This window comes from Hoplias malabaricus, chromosome 18, assembly GCF_029633855.1.
Source record: "Hoplias malabaricus isolate fHopMal1 chromosome 18, fHopMal1.hap1, whole genome shotgun sequence".
Lineage (NCBI taxonomy): Eukaryota > Metazoa > Chordata > Actinopteri > Characiformes > Erythrinidae > Hoplias > Hoplias malabaricus.
In genome coordinates this window covers 22,379,456-22,396,582 of record NC_089817.1, presented here as the reverse complement: position 1 = coordinate 22,396,582, position 17,127 = coordinate 22,379,456, and the positions used below count along the sequence as shown (strand labels likewise).

Genomic DNA, 17,127 nt, shown 5'->3' with positions numbered 1-17,127 from the left:
TGTTTCTGCACCTAACGGACCCATGCAGAGCGAGAGACAACTCAAGCGGTTTTATACAGCAGCCACAAGCTCAACAAACAATAATCAAGTGAATAAATATGTTTTCAAAGCTTAGATTTCTTTCACTAGCTGCATTTCTTCCACTGAGACCATTTAAAAATAGGAGGGGTCTGAGGGAGGTTGCCTCTCTTTACAGGCAATCAGGGTGAAGCTCCCACCTTCCAACACGTCTGGCATTTAAATGGGTAGAGTACTGGGCTAGAAAAAACAGTAAACAAAATGAATTTAAAAATGAACTAAATTGCACCTTTTTTGCTGGAAAATTACTTTTTAAATTAAAGCATTTATGCTGACATGCATTCGTTGCATTGGTTTATTTTTTGTTGTGGTTTCAAAATTGATATCGAGAATCGTAGAATTTAAGTGGTATTGGTACCTACTTATTAATTTCTGGTGTTGTGACAGCCCTATCCTCTTAGGGAAATTGCTTTGCATTTGACCCATCCATGGCAGTGAACACACTAGTGCACAATTCTGGAGCAGGGGGCTGTCAACCACCTCTGCGTACGGGGAGCATTTTGGGGGGTCTTGTAGATCTTGAGGGGTTTAAGTCATGAAATGGTTATAATGGTATATGCAAATATATTGAATGTTTTCCAAAGCTATCCAAAAATTAAGGGAAAAAATGCCCATTAACCCCAGAGGATTAAAGACAAATACAATAGATCATTTTAACAGTTTAACAGTTAGCATCATTGTATCCAAGAGAAGCCCTTTGAAAGACACAAAATATATTATGAAGTACTGGATTGGAAGTGATGTGCGAATGTACAAACGTCAGAAGGCCATTTACAAAGAGTTATGGCTTTCTAAAGAGGTTTTTAAACAGAGACCAATGCTTATTTTTATCACACATGAATATTTGTCAGCATATATACATGAATATCAGAATTTGTGCTCATATAAACAAAATCACCATAAATTGTGATGTTCCTTTTGTAATTATGCCATATGGGATAAGTGGATAAGTATCCTCACCAGCTAACCAATTAGAAAACCAAACTTCTTACTTTATTTTTTTTTTCATTCGTATACTCACATAGCATCAGTGGAATCTAGAAACCTGACACAAGCATTCACATTTCTCTCAAAACCATATTGAATGTGTGTTGCAACTGGCATTTAAAACAACTTACACTTTACCAGCATTTTTTAGCATCTGACTAAAAACGATCTTGGCTATTAATTTTGCCTTTTTTAACCGCACATACAGTGTTTTTTTTATATTAGAATTTTTGGAAGATTAATTAAAAAATACAGAATATTCATTCATTCATACATTTTCTGAAATTGCTTCATCCTATTTAGGGTCATGGTGGATCCGGACCCTATGATGGAATCATTTGGCTCTAGGAAGGAACACATTCTCTCTCACACACAAAACAATGGAGACATTTGAATAGCCAATCCACTTACTAAACACATCCATTGTCCACTTCATCACTGTGCATATATACTGATCAACCATAACATTATGACCACCTCCTTCTTCCTACACTTTCTACATTTGCCAATCCTCTCAGCTTCACTGACCAGGAGCTCTTTGCAGTTCTGAGTGTTACTAAGTTAGTGTTACTAAGGTACTGAGTGTAGTTTACCAGTTGCTCTGCATACTTTATTTCCACTTTTCAGCCAGTTTCTTGATGGTCAGAAGCCCCATAGGACCACCACAGGATGTATGTTTTGCTGGTACGTGTGGATCAGACACAGCATTGCTGCTGGAGATTTTAAAACCTGGAGTGTCACTGCTGGACTGAGGATAGCCTGCCTACCAAAAATATCCAGCCAACATTGTCCTATGGGCAGTGACCATTAATGAAAGACTAGAGGGCTAGAGCCCCCACCCCAATAAATATGCTGGAACTCATTTTGAACACTGTAAGTCATAAAAATCTGCAACGTATTGTCCAAAACAAAAAAAAAAAAATTACATTTACAGAGGTATTATTACAGGTGACATGTATTATGTATGCATTTGCCTTGCTGCACCTCTCTCCAATAGCTCTGCATCCCCCGTTTAGGGAAAAACTAGAGTGTACTTCACTTACAACTGACTTACAACTGATCTTTTGTTAAGCACTTCTCTATTAAGGTCTCCAGACATGTATATTACAGGGCCTTAGCATTTCATACTCAAGCCAAGCTCAACTTATACTTACATTCACTCATTATGGTTTCTTTCTTTGTGAAAACAATGAAAGAAACCATATACAAACATGATCCAGAAATGCTAGTGCTTTGTCTGGCCCACACTTATTAAAGATGAAGATGAGGTGAATTGGAAAATTTACCTGTGGTCTAACAAGGTATTTGGACCATTTGAATTGTTATATGCACACATTTCAATAGCCATGATCAATGATGGTATGGGGGTTCATTAGAGCACACGGCATGGGTGACTTGCACATCTGTGAAGGCACAGTTAATGCTGAACAATATATAAAGTTTCAGGAGCAACATGCTCTAATCCAGAAATAGTATTTTTCTGAGAAGGTCTTTTTTATTTCAGTAAGACGAAATCAAATCAAATTCTTCATGAATAATAAAAGCATTGCTCCTTAGTAAGAGAGTCCAGGTGCTAAACTAGTCCAAACCTGTCACCCATTGAAAACGACTTTCTGCATTATGTAATGAAAAACAGTTTAACAGAGACCACAAGCTGAAATATAGTTAGAATGTGAAAACATTTCACTTTCAATATTACGGCAGTTGGTCTTGAGTTTTGTTAGAAGAAGAGGTGATGTAACACAGTGGTAAACATGCCCGTCCTAGCGTTTTTTGTTTTTTTTTGGAACAAGTTGAAATTTAATTCTAAATTGGCATATATTTTTCAAAATACAAGAAACTTTCTCGTTTTCACCATTTCAAATGTTGCCTTTGTACTATTATCCATTTAATATAGCATGTAAATGATTTGCAACTCATTGCATTTTGTATTTTATTTATATCTGTCCCAGTCTTCCTGCTTTTTTTGGAAATTGTGTTTAAAAAAAAAAAAAAATATTAATTAATTAATTCATTATCTGTAACTGCTTATCCAATTCAGGGTCGCGGTGGGTCCAGAGCCTACCTGGAATCATTGGGAGCAAGGCAGGGTATACACCCTGGAGGGGGCAAAACAAATATTCAGACAAGTCAAATAATTAACCTTAATAGTTTAATGTAATTCCAGTGTTGGTTATCAAATTTTTGAGTCATCTACAATAAGTAGTAATGCATTTTGCAAGGTGATTCAATTTTGGCCCATTCCACTTATTTAGCACTCCATGTTTCTTATAATGGACACGCCAGTTCAAAATCCTCTTTGAATTTTAAGTGGGATTCAAGTCAGGCGATTAGTTAGGCCATGCAAGCACATTTAATATTTTACTACTTCACACTCCTGTATATATTAATGCACATACTCTGCTAATTCATATAACACAAGTAACATATAAGCCCATTTCCAAAAAGTTGAGATATACTGCCATTCCATGAGTGGACAGCACAGTGGGCCAACACTTGAAAGTTAAGGTGTTCCCTTCTCCTATAAAGTTACTATTTTTGAGATAGTATTTTTTTTGGACAGCAACAATTTACAGAATGCTACCTTATTTTGCTTTAATCTCATAATAAACAAAATTTGCCATTTGAAATTTGCATAAGACTAATAGATAAAAGACTAAATATGAATGATAACTTCAAACTGGTAAGTATGTGGAGCTAAAAAAGCCTTTATAAAGCAGAAGGTTTGAGGTACATTTTTATTAATTATTGAAGTTTTGATTATATTATTTCAATATTTTTTAAATATTGAAAAGGGAAAATAATTACATTTAAGATACCTTGCATTTTTATATTCATTTTTATACACAGTGCATTTATAAATGTCATCATACTATCAGAAACACACACTAATAATTCTGCTAGTATCAGTCACCAGGAAAAAAAATAACAAAGAACCAATGATCTTTATATTACTTTGCAGATTCCTGCTCATCTCTGAGGGATCGAACTGCATGTGCCAGTGTCCTCGTAATGCCACAAACTGACTGATGAGATTTTGTCTGGAACAGCTTACTGTTCAGCTGCCTCTCACTACACTTTACACAGCTCTTCACACAATCATAATGGATTTATAGGCTACTGTAAAGTCGTTAAGACCACAATTCTTTATTTATATAGCTATTTGCATATATACTGCTGTTTTTCTTCTGCTTTGGTGTCGACCAGAAGAGGATGTGCTCCCAAGGTTTCTTCCTTGTGCTCTGGGGGAGTTTTTCCTTGCCACACTCAGAACAGTTTGCTCATTTGTGCTCTGGATCAGGAGTTCTGTAATGCATTTAAGATAAAAAAAAATCTTAAAAAAAACATACTGTAGTGTGATTTTTCAAATGCCTAGTTTGGGCTGTTTTTCATTGTGACTGACAGGGTTCTCTCCACTCAAGGCTCTGCAAAGTTTATTTGCCAAAAGGTACTCTCTACTCTTTTACTCTGAACCACGAGTAAAAAGATACTAAAAAAGTACCCTGCTCCAGGCACGTTACCACATTTGCCCAGTGGAAAAGCAAAAAAAAAGCAGAAAAAAAAAGCCAAGTGAAGCAGGATGGAATAGGTACCATACGGCATTTGTGCTTAGAAAGGTTTTCTGTGAGCAATTTCATGTGTGCAAAAAGGTGCCAAAAACTGAACCATAGAGTATTTTTTGTGCCTGTGTACACACACACACACACAAAAACACGTTTCACATAGAGCTTAGACAGAATTAATCATGTACTACATTTATCTTCACACAGTTCAGCTGTTCTCCTCTGAGAATATTCTCGTTTTATTCAAATAGTTGGGAGTCCGAACAGTTGGTGAACCCCTATAATGTCATCCTACAAATAAACACACATTTCCTCTTTCATCTCTGAGGAATACCAGTAGAAAAAAGCAGGACAGATGCACCTGCATTAAAAAGGGCCACTTCTTTCATGCCACTTACCTCCCCAAAGCACATTAGCATATTGGGAGTCTAGGGGAGGGCACAGAGGAGGTAGAAGAAAAAGAAAAGAAGCACATTTAGATGTAAATTAACTCCAAGGCAGAAGATGCAGCCTGGCAGCCACTAAGAAGACACACTATTTATGTAGTTTCCCAAGCCAGGGCCATTCATGGGCCGTAAAGAGGACCCTATGTTGATTTAGGCAGCAAAAAAAAGTGTGGGGGGGTTAATCCTTTCAAAAGGGGTGTAATAGCCACATTGACACGTCTGTCTCCTGAAGGAAAAGCCATCTCTGTCAAGTGCTGCCATTCAGCTGCCTGCCTAGGCCCACAAATCAAGCCCTGAAGGCCATCCAAGAGCAGAATGTGGGAAATGGCTCAGGGCCCAGAGGGAGCATAGTAAAGGAAGAGGTGGAACAAGGGGCTTGTCGCTATCAATCAGCCTCTCTTTTTCAAATCACTTCCCTGGGGTCCGAACCCTTCAACATCTCACAGCAACACACACACAACTAGGATGCATTATATGGGGAGAAACGGGACAGCTCATGTTTCAGTGGCATAATGATGAATTAATAGAAAAGTCTGTTGTCTCCCACTGTAAATGATCAAAACATGAAATACAATATTTTCTGCAAATGCATGTCTTGAAATGAATGTCTTTCAATTAAAAATCACTAGCCTTACTCATGCAAAAAGTTAAGACATTGCATTTTGTACTAAATGCCATTGCCTTTGATAGGAATCACAGCTTTCAAGTGCTTTTTGTAATAAATATCTTTACATTTTTGTCTTTCGAATATTTCCCATTCACGAGGGTCCATTCAGAATGTTATCAGCAAAAGGAACAAAAGCCATTATCTGTCATGGTCTGTGGCTGAATTACTGCTCATGGCGTGGGTGACTTGCATAAAATGTACTATTTATTTGGAGATATAGTGGGCTTTTATTATTATAACCATACAGAAGATTAGATGTAAAATGTCCTATGCCAATCCATTAGCGCTTCACATTGGGCCCACCCCACTCTCTTCCTACCTGCAGCCACAAAAAATCCTGTTATCACCCATTGTTCCTAGACCTAATCACTAAGGTCGCTGTGGCCGCTTATGATCCAATCAGCAACCAACTACATCTAGCAACATTTGTGTGTACTAGTATCCTACATCTATACCCAGTAAGTTTGCTGTGTCCGTTTATGATCCAATCAGCAACCAGCTACACTTAAAAACTAAGGTTACTCACTGAGCCCAGCCCATGAGTACCAAAATACCACTGTATCACTAGATCTTCACAGGGGTCATCAGGTAGGCACCTCAGTGTTTTGCTACATTAAGCCCACAACACCGCCGTAAGGCTCCACATTGAAGTCTGCCATCCCAGACCCAGCCCCTACAAATATTACGTAGTGTTCATTTATGCAGCTGAAGTGCTGTATCAAGAAAAGATTGGCATAAATTCCACCAGCTAAACTGGAATAGCAAGTATCTTCAATTCCAAAATGAGGTAATCATGTCCCTGTCCCAGTTTTTTGTGTTTGAGTGTGTTGAAGGAATCAAATTCAAAATTTGTGTACATTATCAATAAACAATCATGCTGGCCACTGAAAACATTGCAAATCAGTTAATGTTTAATTAAAGAATGAACAAATTTAAGAATTAACAAACCAGAGATACTTTTCAAATAACATTTTACCAAATAAAAATCACTACTTTCTGGAAATTAGCTTGTGCACTGTAGTGTGCCTATCCACAGCAATGATGGATGATTTCTTTTAAACTAATGCAGCTGCTGCAGAGGAACTCAGAGAAGCCTCATCCCACTGGGTCACTTTTGAATTTGAGTCCGAGTATGATTAGTGCTCACAAAGCAAATACTTTTGGTCACAAAATGGCTCTGTGTTTGGGTTGGCTAGCATACTTTTTAAGGCAACTAACAAATACACTGGACAAAAATATTGGGAAAGATACACATTACACCTACAGGAGATTTTATGATACTTCCATCTAAATCCACAGGCATTAATCTGGAGTTTGTCCCCACTTTGCAACTATAACCACTTTCAATCACCTAGGAAGGCATTCTACAAGATTTGGAGTGTCTGTGGAATTATTGACAATTTATCTGTTTGTGTGGTCAGATACAGAGGGCCTGGCTTGCATTCTCTGTTGTAGTTCATCCCAATGGTGGTTGAGGTAAGCGCTGTCTGCAGGCCAGTCAAAGTCTTCCATACTAAATTCACTCATCCATGCCTTTATGGACCTTGTGCACTTTCCCAAACTGTTCCCATAAAATTGGGAAGAATACATTAATTCATTCATTGATCTGCAACTGCTTATCGAGTTCAGGGTCGCAGTGGGTCCACAGCCTACCCGGAATTACTGGTGCCAGGCAGGAACACACCCTAGAGGGGGCACTAGTCCGTTGCAGGGTGACATACACTTACACACACACACACACACACACACACACACACACACACACCTAGGAACAATTTTGAGTAGCCAATCTACCTACCAGCTTGTGTTTTTGGACTGTGGGAAGAAATAAAGTAATCCAAAATATCTTGGTATGCTGAAACATTAAAGTTTTCCCTTCACTGGAACTAAGGAACCTAGGCCAACCACTGAAAAACAACCCCATAACATTATCCCTCCTCCACCAAACATTACAGTTGGCATAATGCAATGAGACAGGTAATGTTTTCTTGGCATTCACCAGCTCAAGAGTAGCTCATCAGATTTTGTTTGGATACTGAAGCCAGTATTTTTAAGGGTACTGACTGAATTACTTTGGTACTACCAAGAATGATTCCTGTAAAAGCAGTCTGTGCCAAATATTAGTTCCAGCATAACACACTATCAGGGCTATGGAAAGCCAAAAGTGGTCTGATGGTTTATTACATTTTTCAAAACCTGAAACAAATAAAGCTTCCTGTAGAAACCCTTTGAACCTAAGTTAAATCCTTATGAGAATTAACTGTTTCTGTGGTGGCTGAAGCAACGTCTTGGGTGCAGCACTTTGTATAAGAAGGAAAAAACAAATGTGTTTATTCTGAACTATGCAAGTTACAATATATGTAGAAATAAACCTCTCTCTGGCTCTCAGCAGCCAATCTAAAGTTACTAAAATCCAAGAGATGGTAAGATACCTCTTTTAAACAACACTCAGTGAAAGTAAAGCATTAAGCTTAATGGTCTTAAAGTGAAAGTACACCCAGTAATTACAAATATGATGACAACAGGACAGAGAGTTACAACAAGTTTATGGTCTGTATGGTAACAATACAACTTTTGATGTGTAATTTATAATATTATAAATTAAATGGTCACCTGTGCAGTATTAATATCTATGAAAATACTGCTCCTTCTGAAGTAGCTTACACGCAATATAACAATGATGCCAAAGGTTATAAATGTTGAATAGGTTATAATAAGTACCAGACATGACTAAAATACTTTGGCTCCATCACGACTAATGAAACTCTAAGTACATATAAAACAGTTATTTTCTTTTGCGTATAAAATATTCCAAATGAAAATGAGTCTGGACTAAAATAAAGTCTGGACTATTTTTTACAACAGAGGTTACATTTTTTATTATAAAGAGAGTAAAGTACCAAAAAAATAGATGAAAAAATGGTTGAATACCGGTAGCAAATTCCACGTACTGGTATCAATGGGGTATTGGCTAAAATGTGAAATGGTAACCAACCTTAATTAGACTGTCAGATTTAGCATGATTTGTCTCTTCACAGAACATTTCAACTGCTCTAGATTCTAGTGGCAGTGTCATTTATACTACACTGTTCTGGGGTGTTAAGAGGGTAGATATAGAGCACAGCGTTTCCCTATACGTAACTACATCCGACCCTTGCCATTGTGCTTGGTGATGGAAACCCATGCCATTGAAATACTCTGCATGGTTTTTGTGCTGATGTTAATGCCAGAGGCAGTATAGAACTCTGTAGTTAAAGTATATGTTTACATTTGATCAAATTTGGAGGATGTTTCCTCACCTTTTGCTAGCTCTCCAGGCTGTCTGTGTGCCCAAATCCAGTCAGACAACCAAGTAAAACTTCAGCCACATACAAACAACTTTTTGGTTTTTTCCCTCAAACATAATGTTTCACCTTAAAAGATAAAATGCTTCTGAACGTAATCAAACCAAATAGAACATTGTTTTCCATATCAACATAGTGTGTGCCTCAGCACTCAGAACCATTACTCTGTAATTTATGTGGCCTTTTAGTTGCTGTGGTTTGTAGAGGATTCTACTTTATAGTGGTGCCACCCACAGTGGATAGAAGGGAGGGAAGAAATTTCACAAACCAAACTCTTGCATCCTATTACAGTACCACATTCAAATTCAGTGAGCTCTTTAGAGCGATCCATCATTTCACAAATTGTTGCTTGATTTTATACACCGGTGGCAATGGGGCTGCATGGAACACCTGTATTTATTGATTAAGATGTGTGTTCCAATACATTCATCAATATATTCTTCTGCCTTGAAATCCCAGACCTGTTTTCTACTTCTTCTTGTTGAATCAGAATCATAAATACTTTATTGATCCCAGGGGGAAATTGCAATTATTACAGTAGCACCCAGTTGTAAAAGAATAAACACTCTAACTCTAAAACACTTTGAGACCTAGGGCCTGGTTGTTGCAAATAAATTTTCTGCAGAATCCTGTCATTTCTAAAAATAAGGACTCCTGTTTCTTTGTGACAGGTTTTGTGAACAGCAGGACAACCATGCTGTACTATTCACACAGTGATGTCAAGTTGTAACATTTGGATGTGGCTGACACTGAAACTCTCCTGATGATAAGCAGGCTGATTAATGCACACCTTAAACTTTCCTAAGATTTAAAAAGGTCAGAATTACCTATAGCTAAACCAAGATAAATGTGAAATAAGAGTACTGGTTCAGAGGCTCAGAGAGAGAAGTAGGCCCCTAAATTACACATATTAGAACTTATCCCATGCCAATAAGAAATCTAGGAGTGATTTTAGAAAATTATTTAATTTGAAGGCTTTTGTGTGGGGTGTCACAAAAGCTGCAAAGAACTCAAAAGGGAGGACATTTCTTTCTTCAAATAACAAGTGATGCTGATGCACATGTAGGCAGGTGTTAAAAAAATCAGTAAAAAAATAAAATATAGTCACAATTAATAAAAACGGCCCCATGTGTGCTAACTCAGACCAAAAGGGAAAAAAAAAGTGCCACTATTTTATCTGTTGCACAAAAACGTGAGAACTGTAATTATCTATATTTTCAAATGTAAACTCAAAACCTGATTAATCTTTCTGGCTTTTATATGGTATTTTATATCCTAACTCTTATGTCTTGTAATGTTAAGTATGGTTTGATCAAATTCTTTTTTAATTGAAGGAGTAATGCAATACGGAATATATTGGAAGGATTGTATAATGGAAGGAATTACATTGTTATTTTATAACAAACAAACAAACAAACAACCAATCAACCACCCACCCTCAACATAGACAAGCAGCTATTATGTTAATGAAATGACATTCAATAAAACAACTGTGCATATTAACATCTATATCCAGTATTTTAAGGTCACAGGTTTATACACCATTAAATTATCAGGCAAATCGGAGTACACATGCTTGCTTCTATACCTTCAATTACTGATTCTTAAAAGTAGAACCTTAAGATTCTCAAAGTAAGATAAAATGTCCCCATATCAGGCCCCATTTCAGGTAGACCTTTTTTACCGATCCTCTCAAAGTTAACTAGTTTTCAAGTTTGAGACACATCATCAAATCCTCTAGCCAGGTAGCAGCAGATGGAGGGTTAGAAGATTTCTAAGTTAGAAAAAGTGTCTGGCAGAGATGTCACATTGTCTTTTATTTAAAGTCTAGCGCATGACGATGAGGAGTGGACCCTCTTTACTGCCTTTTCCCAATTCTCTTCAGACAGATTCACAGCCAGTTCCTCCCCCACCTGGTTTTAAATTTATTCATGTTCTGGTTTTCTAACGACATCAGCTGGGAATATAATGCAGAGATAAGCCATGTGATTTTAAAGTGGAGAGTAAGCTATTTCCATGCTGTTTCCCCTGGAAGGTTTGGAAAGGATTTAGTAAAGTAACAGATTTGTAAATATTCTTTAAATGTATTATTTGGGATGAGGTATTATCTGTGTAAGTTAGTCAAAACTATCAAAATCATTATCTGTGTATAGGTCTTTAATACACTTAATAAGGCCCATCAAGCCCCATTGTCTAAAAGTTGAAGAATGAATAGAAGGAGAGACATGGGCCCTAGGCTGAGGCCATAATAAACTTATAGTGGCAACGGAATTAATAGAAAATTGAGGGTGGATAGCACTACAGGACTAGAAGTAAACTGAAAGGGTTTTAATGGCAAGGAGGAGTAAACTAAGACTGGGAGTGTTGAACGGTTGCAAGACTGCATCTCAGACTGACACCAATTCACATTTGGTTAGTGAAGCCAAAATAGTACCTTTTGGATATTGGATGCCCAGGAGTAGAGAATGAAGCTGGGAAGGTCCAGCCCACCTACCTCACAACCTCTTTGAAGAGAATGTTTATAACCCTTGGGACTTTACCATTCCAAACAAAAGCGGACACAGATTGATTAACTGATCTGAAAAACGATTTGGGACAGAAAACAGATAAAGAAACCTGGGCAGTATTGTCATCTTCACTGATTGTATTCTCCCAGCTATAGTAAGAAGGAGACAACACCATCTATCAAAGTCATCTTCCATTTGGTTGAGGGGTATAGTTAAAGCCTTAAACAAAGATGAGTGATACGAATTCCTAGGTATGTAAAACCGTCTGGATGTAAGGGAAATAGGAAACACTCCTGGTGTATCTGTAGGGCTGAATTATTAATGGAAAAACATTCACTTTTTGAAGATTTTGTTTTTATCCTGAGAAAGTTCCAAATCAGGCTAGTAAAACGGCAATTGCAGAGCTGCTATCATTTGAGTGAGTACATACAGCAAATGGTCATCAACGTATAGGGAAACGCTGTGCTCTATATCTACCCTCTTAACACCCCAGAACAGTGTAGTTGACTTCATGGAAAGAGGTTCACTAGCTATTGCAAAAAGAAGTGATGAAAGTGGGCAACCCTGACGAATGCCACACATAAGTGGAATATAATCGACAAATCCACATATTTTTGTAAAACTCAGAATAAATACGCCTACTCTACTTGATCAAAGGCCTTCTCAGTGTCAAGGGAGTTAATGACCACTGGGCTCACAGTGGTGCTAAGTGCATAGATCACATTAGCAAACCGACAGATATAGGAAAGAGAGTGACGTTTCTTGATAAAACCTATTTAGTCCTCTGAGAATATTTTGAGAAGACAGAGTTCCAAAAGGCATGCTAGAACCTTAGCCAAGATTTTCATGTCTACATTCAAAAGAGAGATGTGGTGGTATGATCCACATTGGGTAGGGTCCTTGTATTTTTTTTAGAAGGAGTATATTCGATGCCTGTGACAAAGTTAGGGGAAAAGAACCCTTTTGTAGAGATTCTACAAATACGTCTAACAGAAGTGGAAGTAGAATTCTATATGGTACCTGTAAGGGCCTAGGTGTTTTACCACTGTGTGTTACCATAATGGCATCATTAAACCCTTCTTTCCCTATAACTTGATCTTCCGGATCAAGAGTAGACATTTCAAAATAAAAACTTAAACATTTTAAAAATAACCCATGTCTGTAGTATCTGAGGTATTAATGATTGAACTTTATTTGCAAAGCAAACATCATCCCAATTGTGGGCATTCACTAAAACAACTGGTTTCTGGAAAAGAGATCCAGAAACAATAATAAAGCGGCCATTAGGGTCACTAATTATGTCAGATGGGGTAAACTGTATTCTTTTAGATATTAATATTGCCACACCTCTGGACCTACTGTTAAATCTGGAGTGGAAAAACAGATTAACCCATGGTTTACGGAGTCTGTTATCATCCTCCAATTTTAGGTGTGTCTGTCCACTTCTAGTGGTTTTAAATGAGAAAATATTTTTGCTCTTTTTACCGGGCCATTAAGGCTTCTTACATTCCAGGATAAGAATCTTACATGATGACCTCCATCTGCTGCGCTCATAGTAACCATATCAGAGGATCTATCATAAAAGACATGTATGGCTTCTGACTTTATAATAACTACACCCGGTGTATACATATATATTTATGTTTTTAGGGGTAGAGGTTAGGAGATACAGGATGAATTAAAGGGAAAAAACAGTAGAAAAGCACAAACATTAAACAAAAACATATGCCTGTATCAATATGAATCAATGTTGATGCAAATCAGGAGTGTAACCATTAGGCTCTAAAATAAATAATAAAACAAAGGTTTGAGCATGAACAACTTAACTAAAAGTCAATGCTTTTCTTACTAACTGTATCCCCTGCACAAAATACTTTGACCGCTTCTGGGGTATCAAAGTGATGTCTTTTCCCTTCATGGAACACCTGTAGCCAATGGAAAATACAAGAGGCTGAACCTGACTCTTTTCACAGTATCAGAGACTTTACCTCCTTAAACACAGCTCGTTTCTTGTGGAAAAGAACCAAAAACCCTCTGGATCTTGTGTGTTTAGTGTTCATGGTGTTAGTCAGTTTATGACCAATTCTGTGAGCATGTGACAGCAAAAGAGGCCTTGAAAAAACAGTTGGGTCCCAGGACTTCTGTCATGAACTTGATAAAGTCTGAACCTTCCAAGTCTTCCGGGATGCCAACCACTCTCAGATTAGATCTCCTTGACCAGTTCTCTCGGTCATCTAACTTTTCTTTCAGTTGGGCATTTTCAATTTGTAGCAATGTAATGGCTACTTCAATATTCAGTAGTCGATCACTTTGGTTGTTTAAGCCATGTTCAACTTTGTGGATGTGCTCATTATGTGATTCATAATAGGACTTAACTAGATCCAGAGTGGAGTTTACAGGTGATAAAGCCCTTTCAAGTTCCCTTTTTAATGCAGACTGCACCATTTCTGTCATATCGGCAAGCAGTACAGAGCGGAGATTTTCAAGATCCTCTGGGAAGTGTTAACGATAGTGACGCCACCGTTGTGACTTGGGTTTTCTTGTTCAGGACTTCGTTATGTTTTTCGACTGGTTTCTGTTGGAGATTCAATTTGCCTGTTATTTTATTGCCCGACAGTGTACCAAGGTGTGTGTAGTATTGGAAAAATTAGTTACTTCAATTAAAGGAAAGAATGGGTAAATTTGAAACAAATTATTTCTACTTTTTTCATTATCATCATCATTATCAAGACATTAGTCTGCAAATCCATTCTAATATCTTACATTTTGTCAATCACTTGTAAAGCACTAAAATGTCTGAAATGTGCTACAAGATTGATTGATGGATGTTCTTTTCAACTTCAGCCTTCTTCAAAATTTTGCTACTATATTTTGGAACACATTCTTCCATGGACCTTATTGCCAATGCCACTGACATCAGTATGAACCCAAAGAATGATAGATCAATCTCCATTCTTAAAAGTTGGCAAGGTGTTCTTTTCATGATATATACATGAGCATATAACAAGTTAACCCTTCTCTCATGTCCTTGACAGTCAAAGGCGAGTTTGAATTTTCCTTTCTGACCAGCAAATCTGCATTTATCTTTGAGAATTTTGTTAGGTTCCAGACCTCACTCTGACCAGCCATTCCTTAATAACATTACACTTGATGTCCCACTTCCTCTTGGGTTGAACTACTAAAGTGCTTGTCAACTCTATAAGTGTAGCTGAAGTGTAATGCAATATAAAACATGTTCCTCTGACTTAGCATCAGAATATTTAAAGTTTCCCATGTAATCAATCTGCACAACATAGCGTTTCCTAATGCAACTCCAATCTGTAGTACAGTTTACATGTATTGGATGAATGCCATTATCCATCAAAATGACACTATGCAGGAGGATAAGAGGCAACTACAAAAATATCCATTTTCCTAACGTAGACAGCCACAACAGGTAATGACCAAAACATACAAGATGCTCATGATGCAGCATATCCAAGTTTAATTGTCAAGAAAATAACTGTCATCAGAACAGAGGCAATGACATCTATGTAAGCCAAAATCACTGATTCCACCATGTTGCCGTGGGTCAACACATTATAAAAGCAAACCAATAATCAACAAAGCAAGTATCATAGCGGTTTTGAAAATAGAAAATAAATGGAGAAAATATGCATACCTTTAGCTGCAGCTGTTCTAAAGGGTTTCTCGGAGTTGGCATCGGAACACTGATAGACACAGGGAAAGAGAGAGAAAGAGAAAGGTATATTGTGAGTTTGCTAGTACATCTGGTACAGAACAAACCAGGTGGCCTTCATCATCAAAGGACTGGCGCTACTACAATTAATTCCAATGAGCACTTCTCAAACAGTGCCACTTGATGGCACTGTGGGTCCATCGAAAAACATAATATTCTCCTGGAAAGAAAATGGTCTGGGCGCGTTAACATAACTGTTTTTGTGCAGACATACAATGTTGGTATTTAGAAGGTATTTAGGTAATGAAAATCTATTTATGGCAGTTTTTTAAAAGGCTTATGCTAATACAAATTAATTTCAAGTGAGAAAGTGATAAAAAAATGATTTCAATCCACTTGTAAGTAATATCATATATTGTCTGATTGCAGCTTGGTGATTGATTCATCAAATATATGATAGAGGCTATACTAAATAATAATAATAATAATAATAATAATAATAATAATAATAATAAAACAGCTGTCAAAAAATAATAATAATTAACAACTAATCCAGAATTAATAACATGGAAACATATAATGTCACTACAACAGTCATAGTACACGCCTGTGAATTTTAATTTATAAATGGATTTACACATTAAAATTACTTTTAAAACAAAATAATCACGCACATTCAAATATTCTATGTCACTTCTTGTCTTTCTGCCATGGATAAACAAAACAATCAGAGAAACTACAATAACTACTAAAATCCATGTACTTTTGATGATTATATAAAAAAGACGATCAACACCAGCAAAAGCAACTCTAATTAAATAGGGGAAAATGTTAGAGTTTCTTGTGTTTTAGGCTCACAGTTAATGTTTTGTAAGAAAATACAACCTTTATAAATAAAACCGCCTCTCTCTTTTTGTTTGACGTTGAATTTCTAAGAAAACCGTTTATATAAAAATGCGCATAAGCAAAAGTTTCTTTTAATTGAAACCAGAGCCAAGAATCTGAGCCTTCAAGGCTAAAAGTGCTTCGAGCTACAGTTCACCACCGCGGCCAACAACAACAACGTTACAATCTTAGCATGGAATAAGGGAATGAATGTAACGAGGAATCTCGGACAATTAAGGACAAACACGGTATGCAGCACTTTGGTCAGAGACTTAAAAAGAACAAGACTGTTAGAAGCTACCTTTTAATATGGCGAGGTTGGCACGGAGGAAAATAAAAAGTCAAGTAATCACTTTCGCGATCTAGTACATGTAGCCTCGTTTCACATTCTCCTTGTAAAATGTAATCCACAGATAAGCGGCAATTCCCACTCCGTGTAAACACAAGACAGCCATATGGAATGAAAAGCCCCTTTCCAACACAAAAATCCCAGTGACAGAGTCGAGGAAAAAGCAAAAAAGCTACACTGCCTCTCGGACAAAGGCAGCCATGTGTCTCGTCTATAAGAGCACACGAACGCCCACACGTCAAGAAATCCTTCAAATCGTGTATCCTCTCGTTCCAACGCGAAGAAAATGCACTCTCGAGCGATTTCGCTGAACGAAAATCCTCGAAAATCCCTGTTTCATTGCCTTTGTGTTATATTATCTCTCACAGATGGCGCAAGGCTGCGCTCAGTAGAAATCCATCCAAACGAGGGTACAGACGGTCTACAGTGGGCTATTCTCCAGGAGTACGTCTCGAAGAACAGAAATTCCAACAAGATGTATCACGTTCCGAACCGAATCGCGTTAAAATCACTCGTAGCCTTTCCAGCACGTATTTTCTCAGCGTTTCCACGGAGAATGTACTGTCGAATTCCAGTCGGTTCAGGCGCTATGGTGCACCCGCTCGTTCCGCAGCGCAGACAA

General features: G+C 37.4%; 1 protein-coding gene across 1 annotated transcript in view; it reads right to left on the bottom strand.

Moving 5' to 3' along the window:
• The window catches only part of auts2a (activator of transcription and developmental regulator AUTS2 a), a 114,362-nt gene that overhangs the window by 45,088 nt on the left and 52,147 nt on the right, over nucleotides 1–17,127 (bottom strand). Inside the window, exon 4 of the mRNA XM_066650412.1 lies at nucleotides 15,254–15,302. Within this exon, the coding sequence (XP_066506509.1) occupies nucleotides 15,254–15,302 (49 nt within the window). The remainder of the gene's footprint in view (nucleotides 1–15,253; nucleotides 15,303–17,127) is intronic.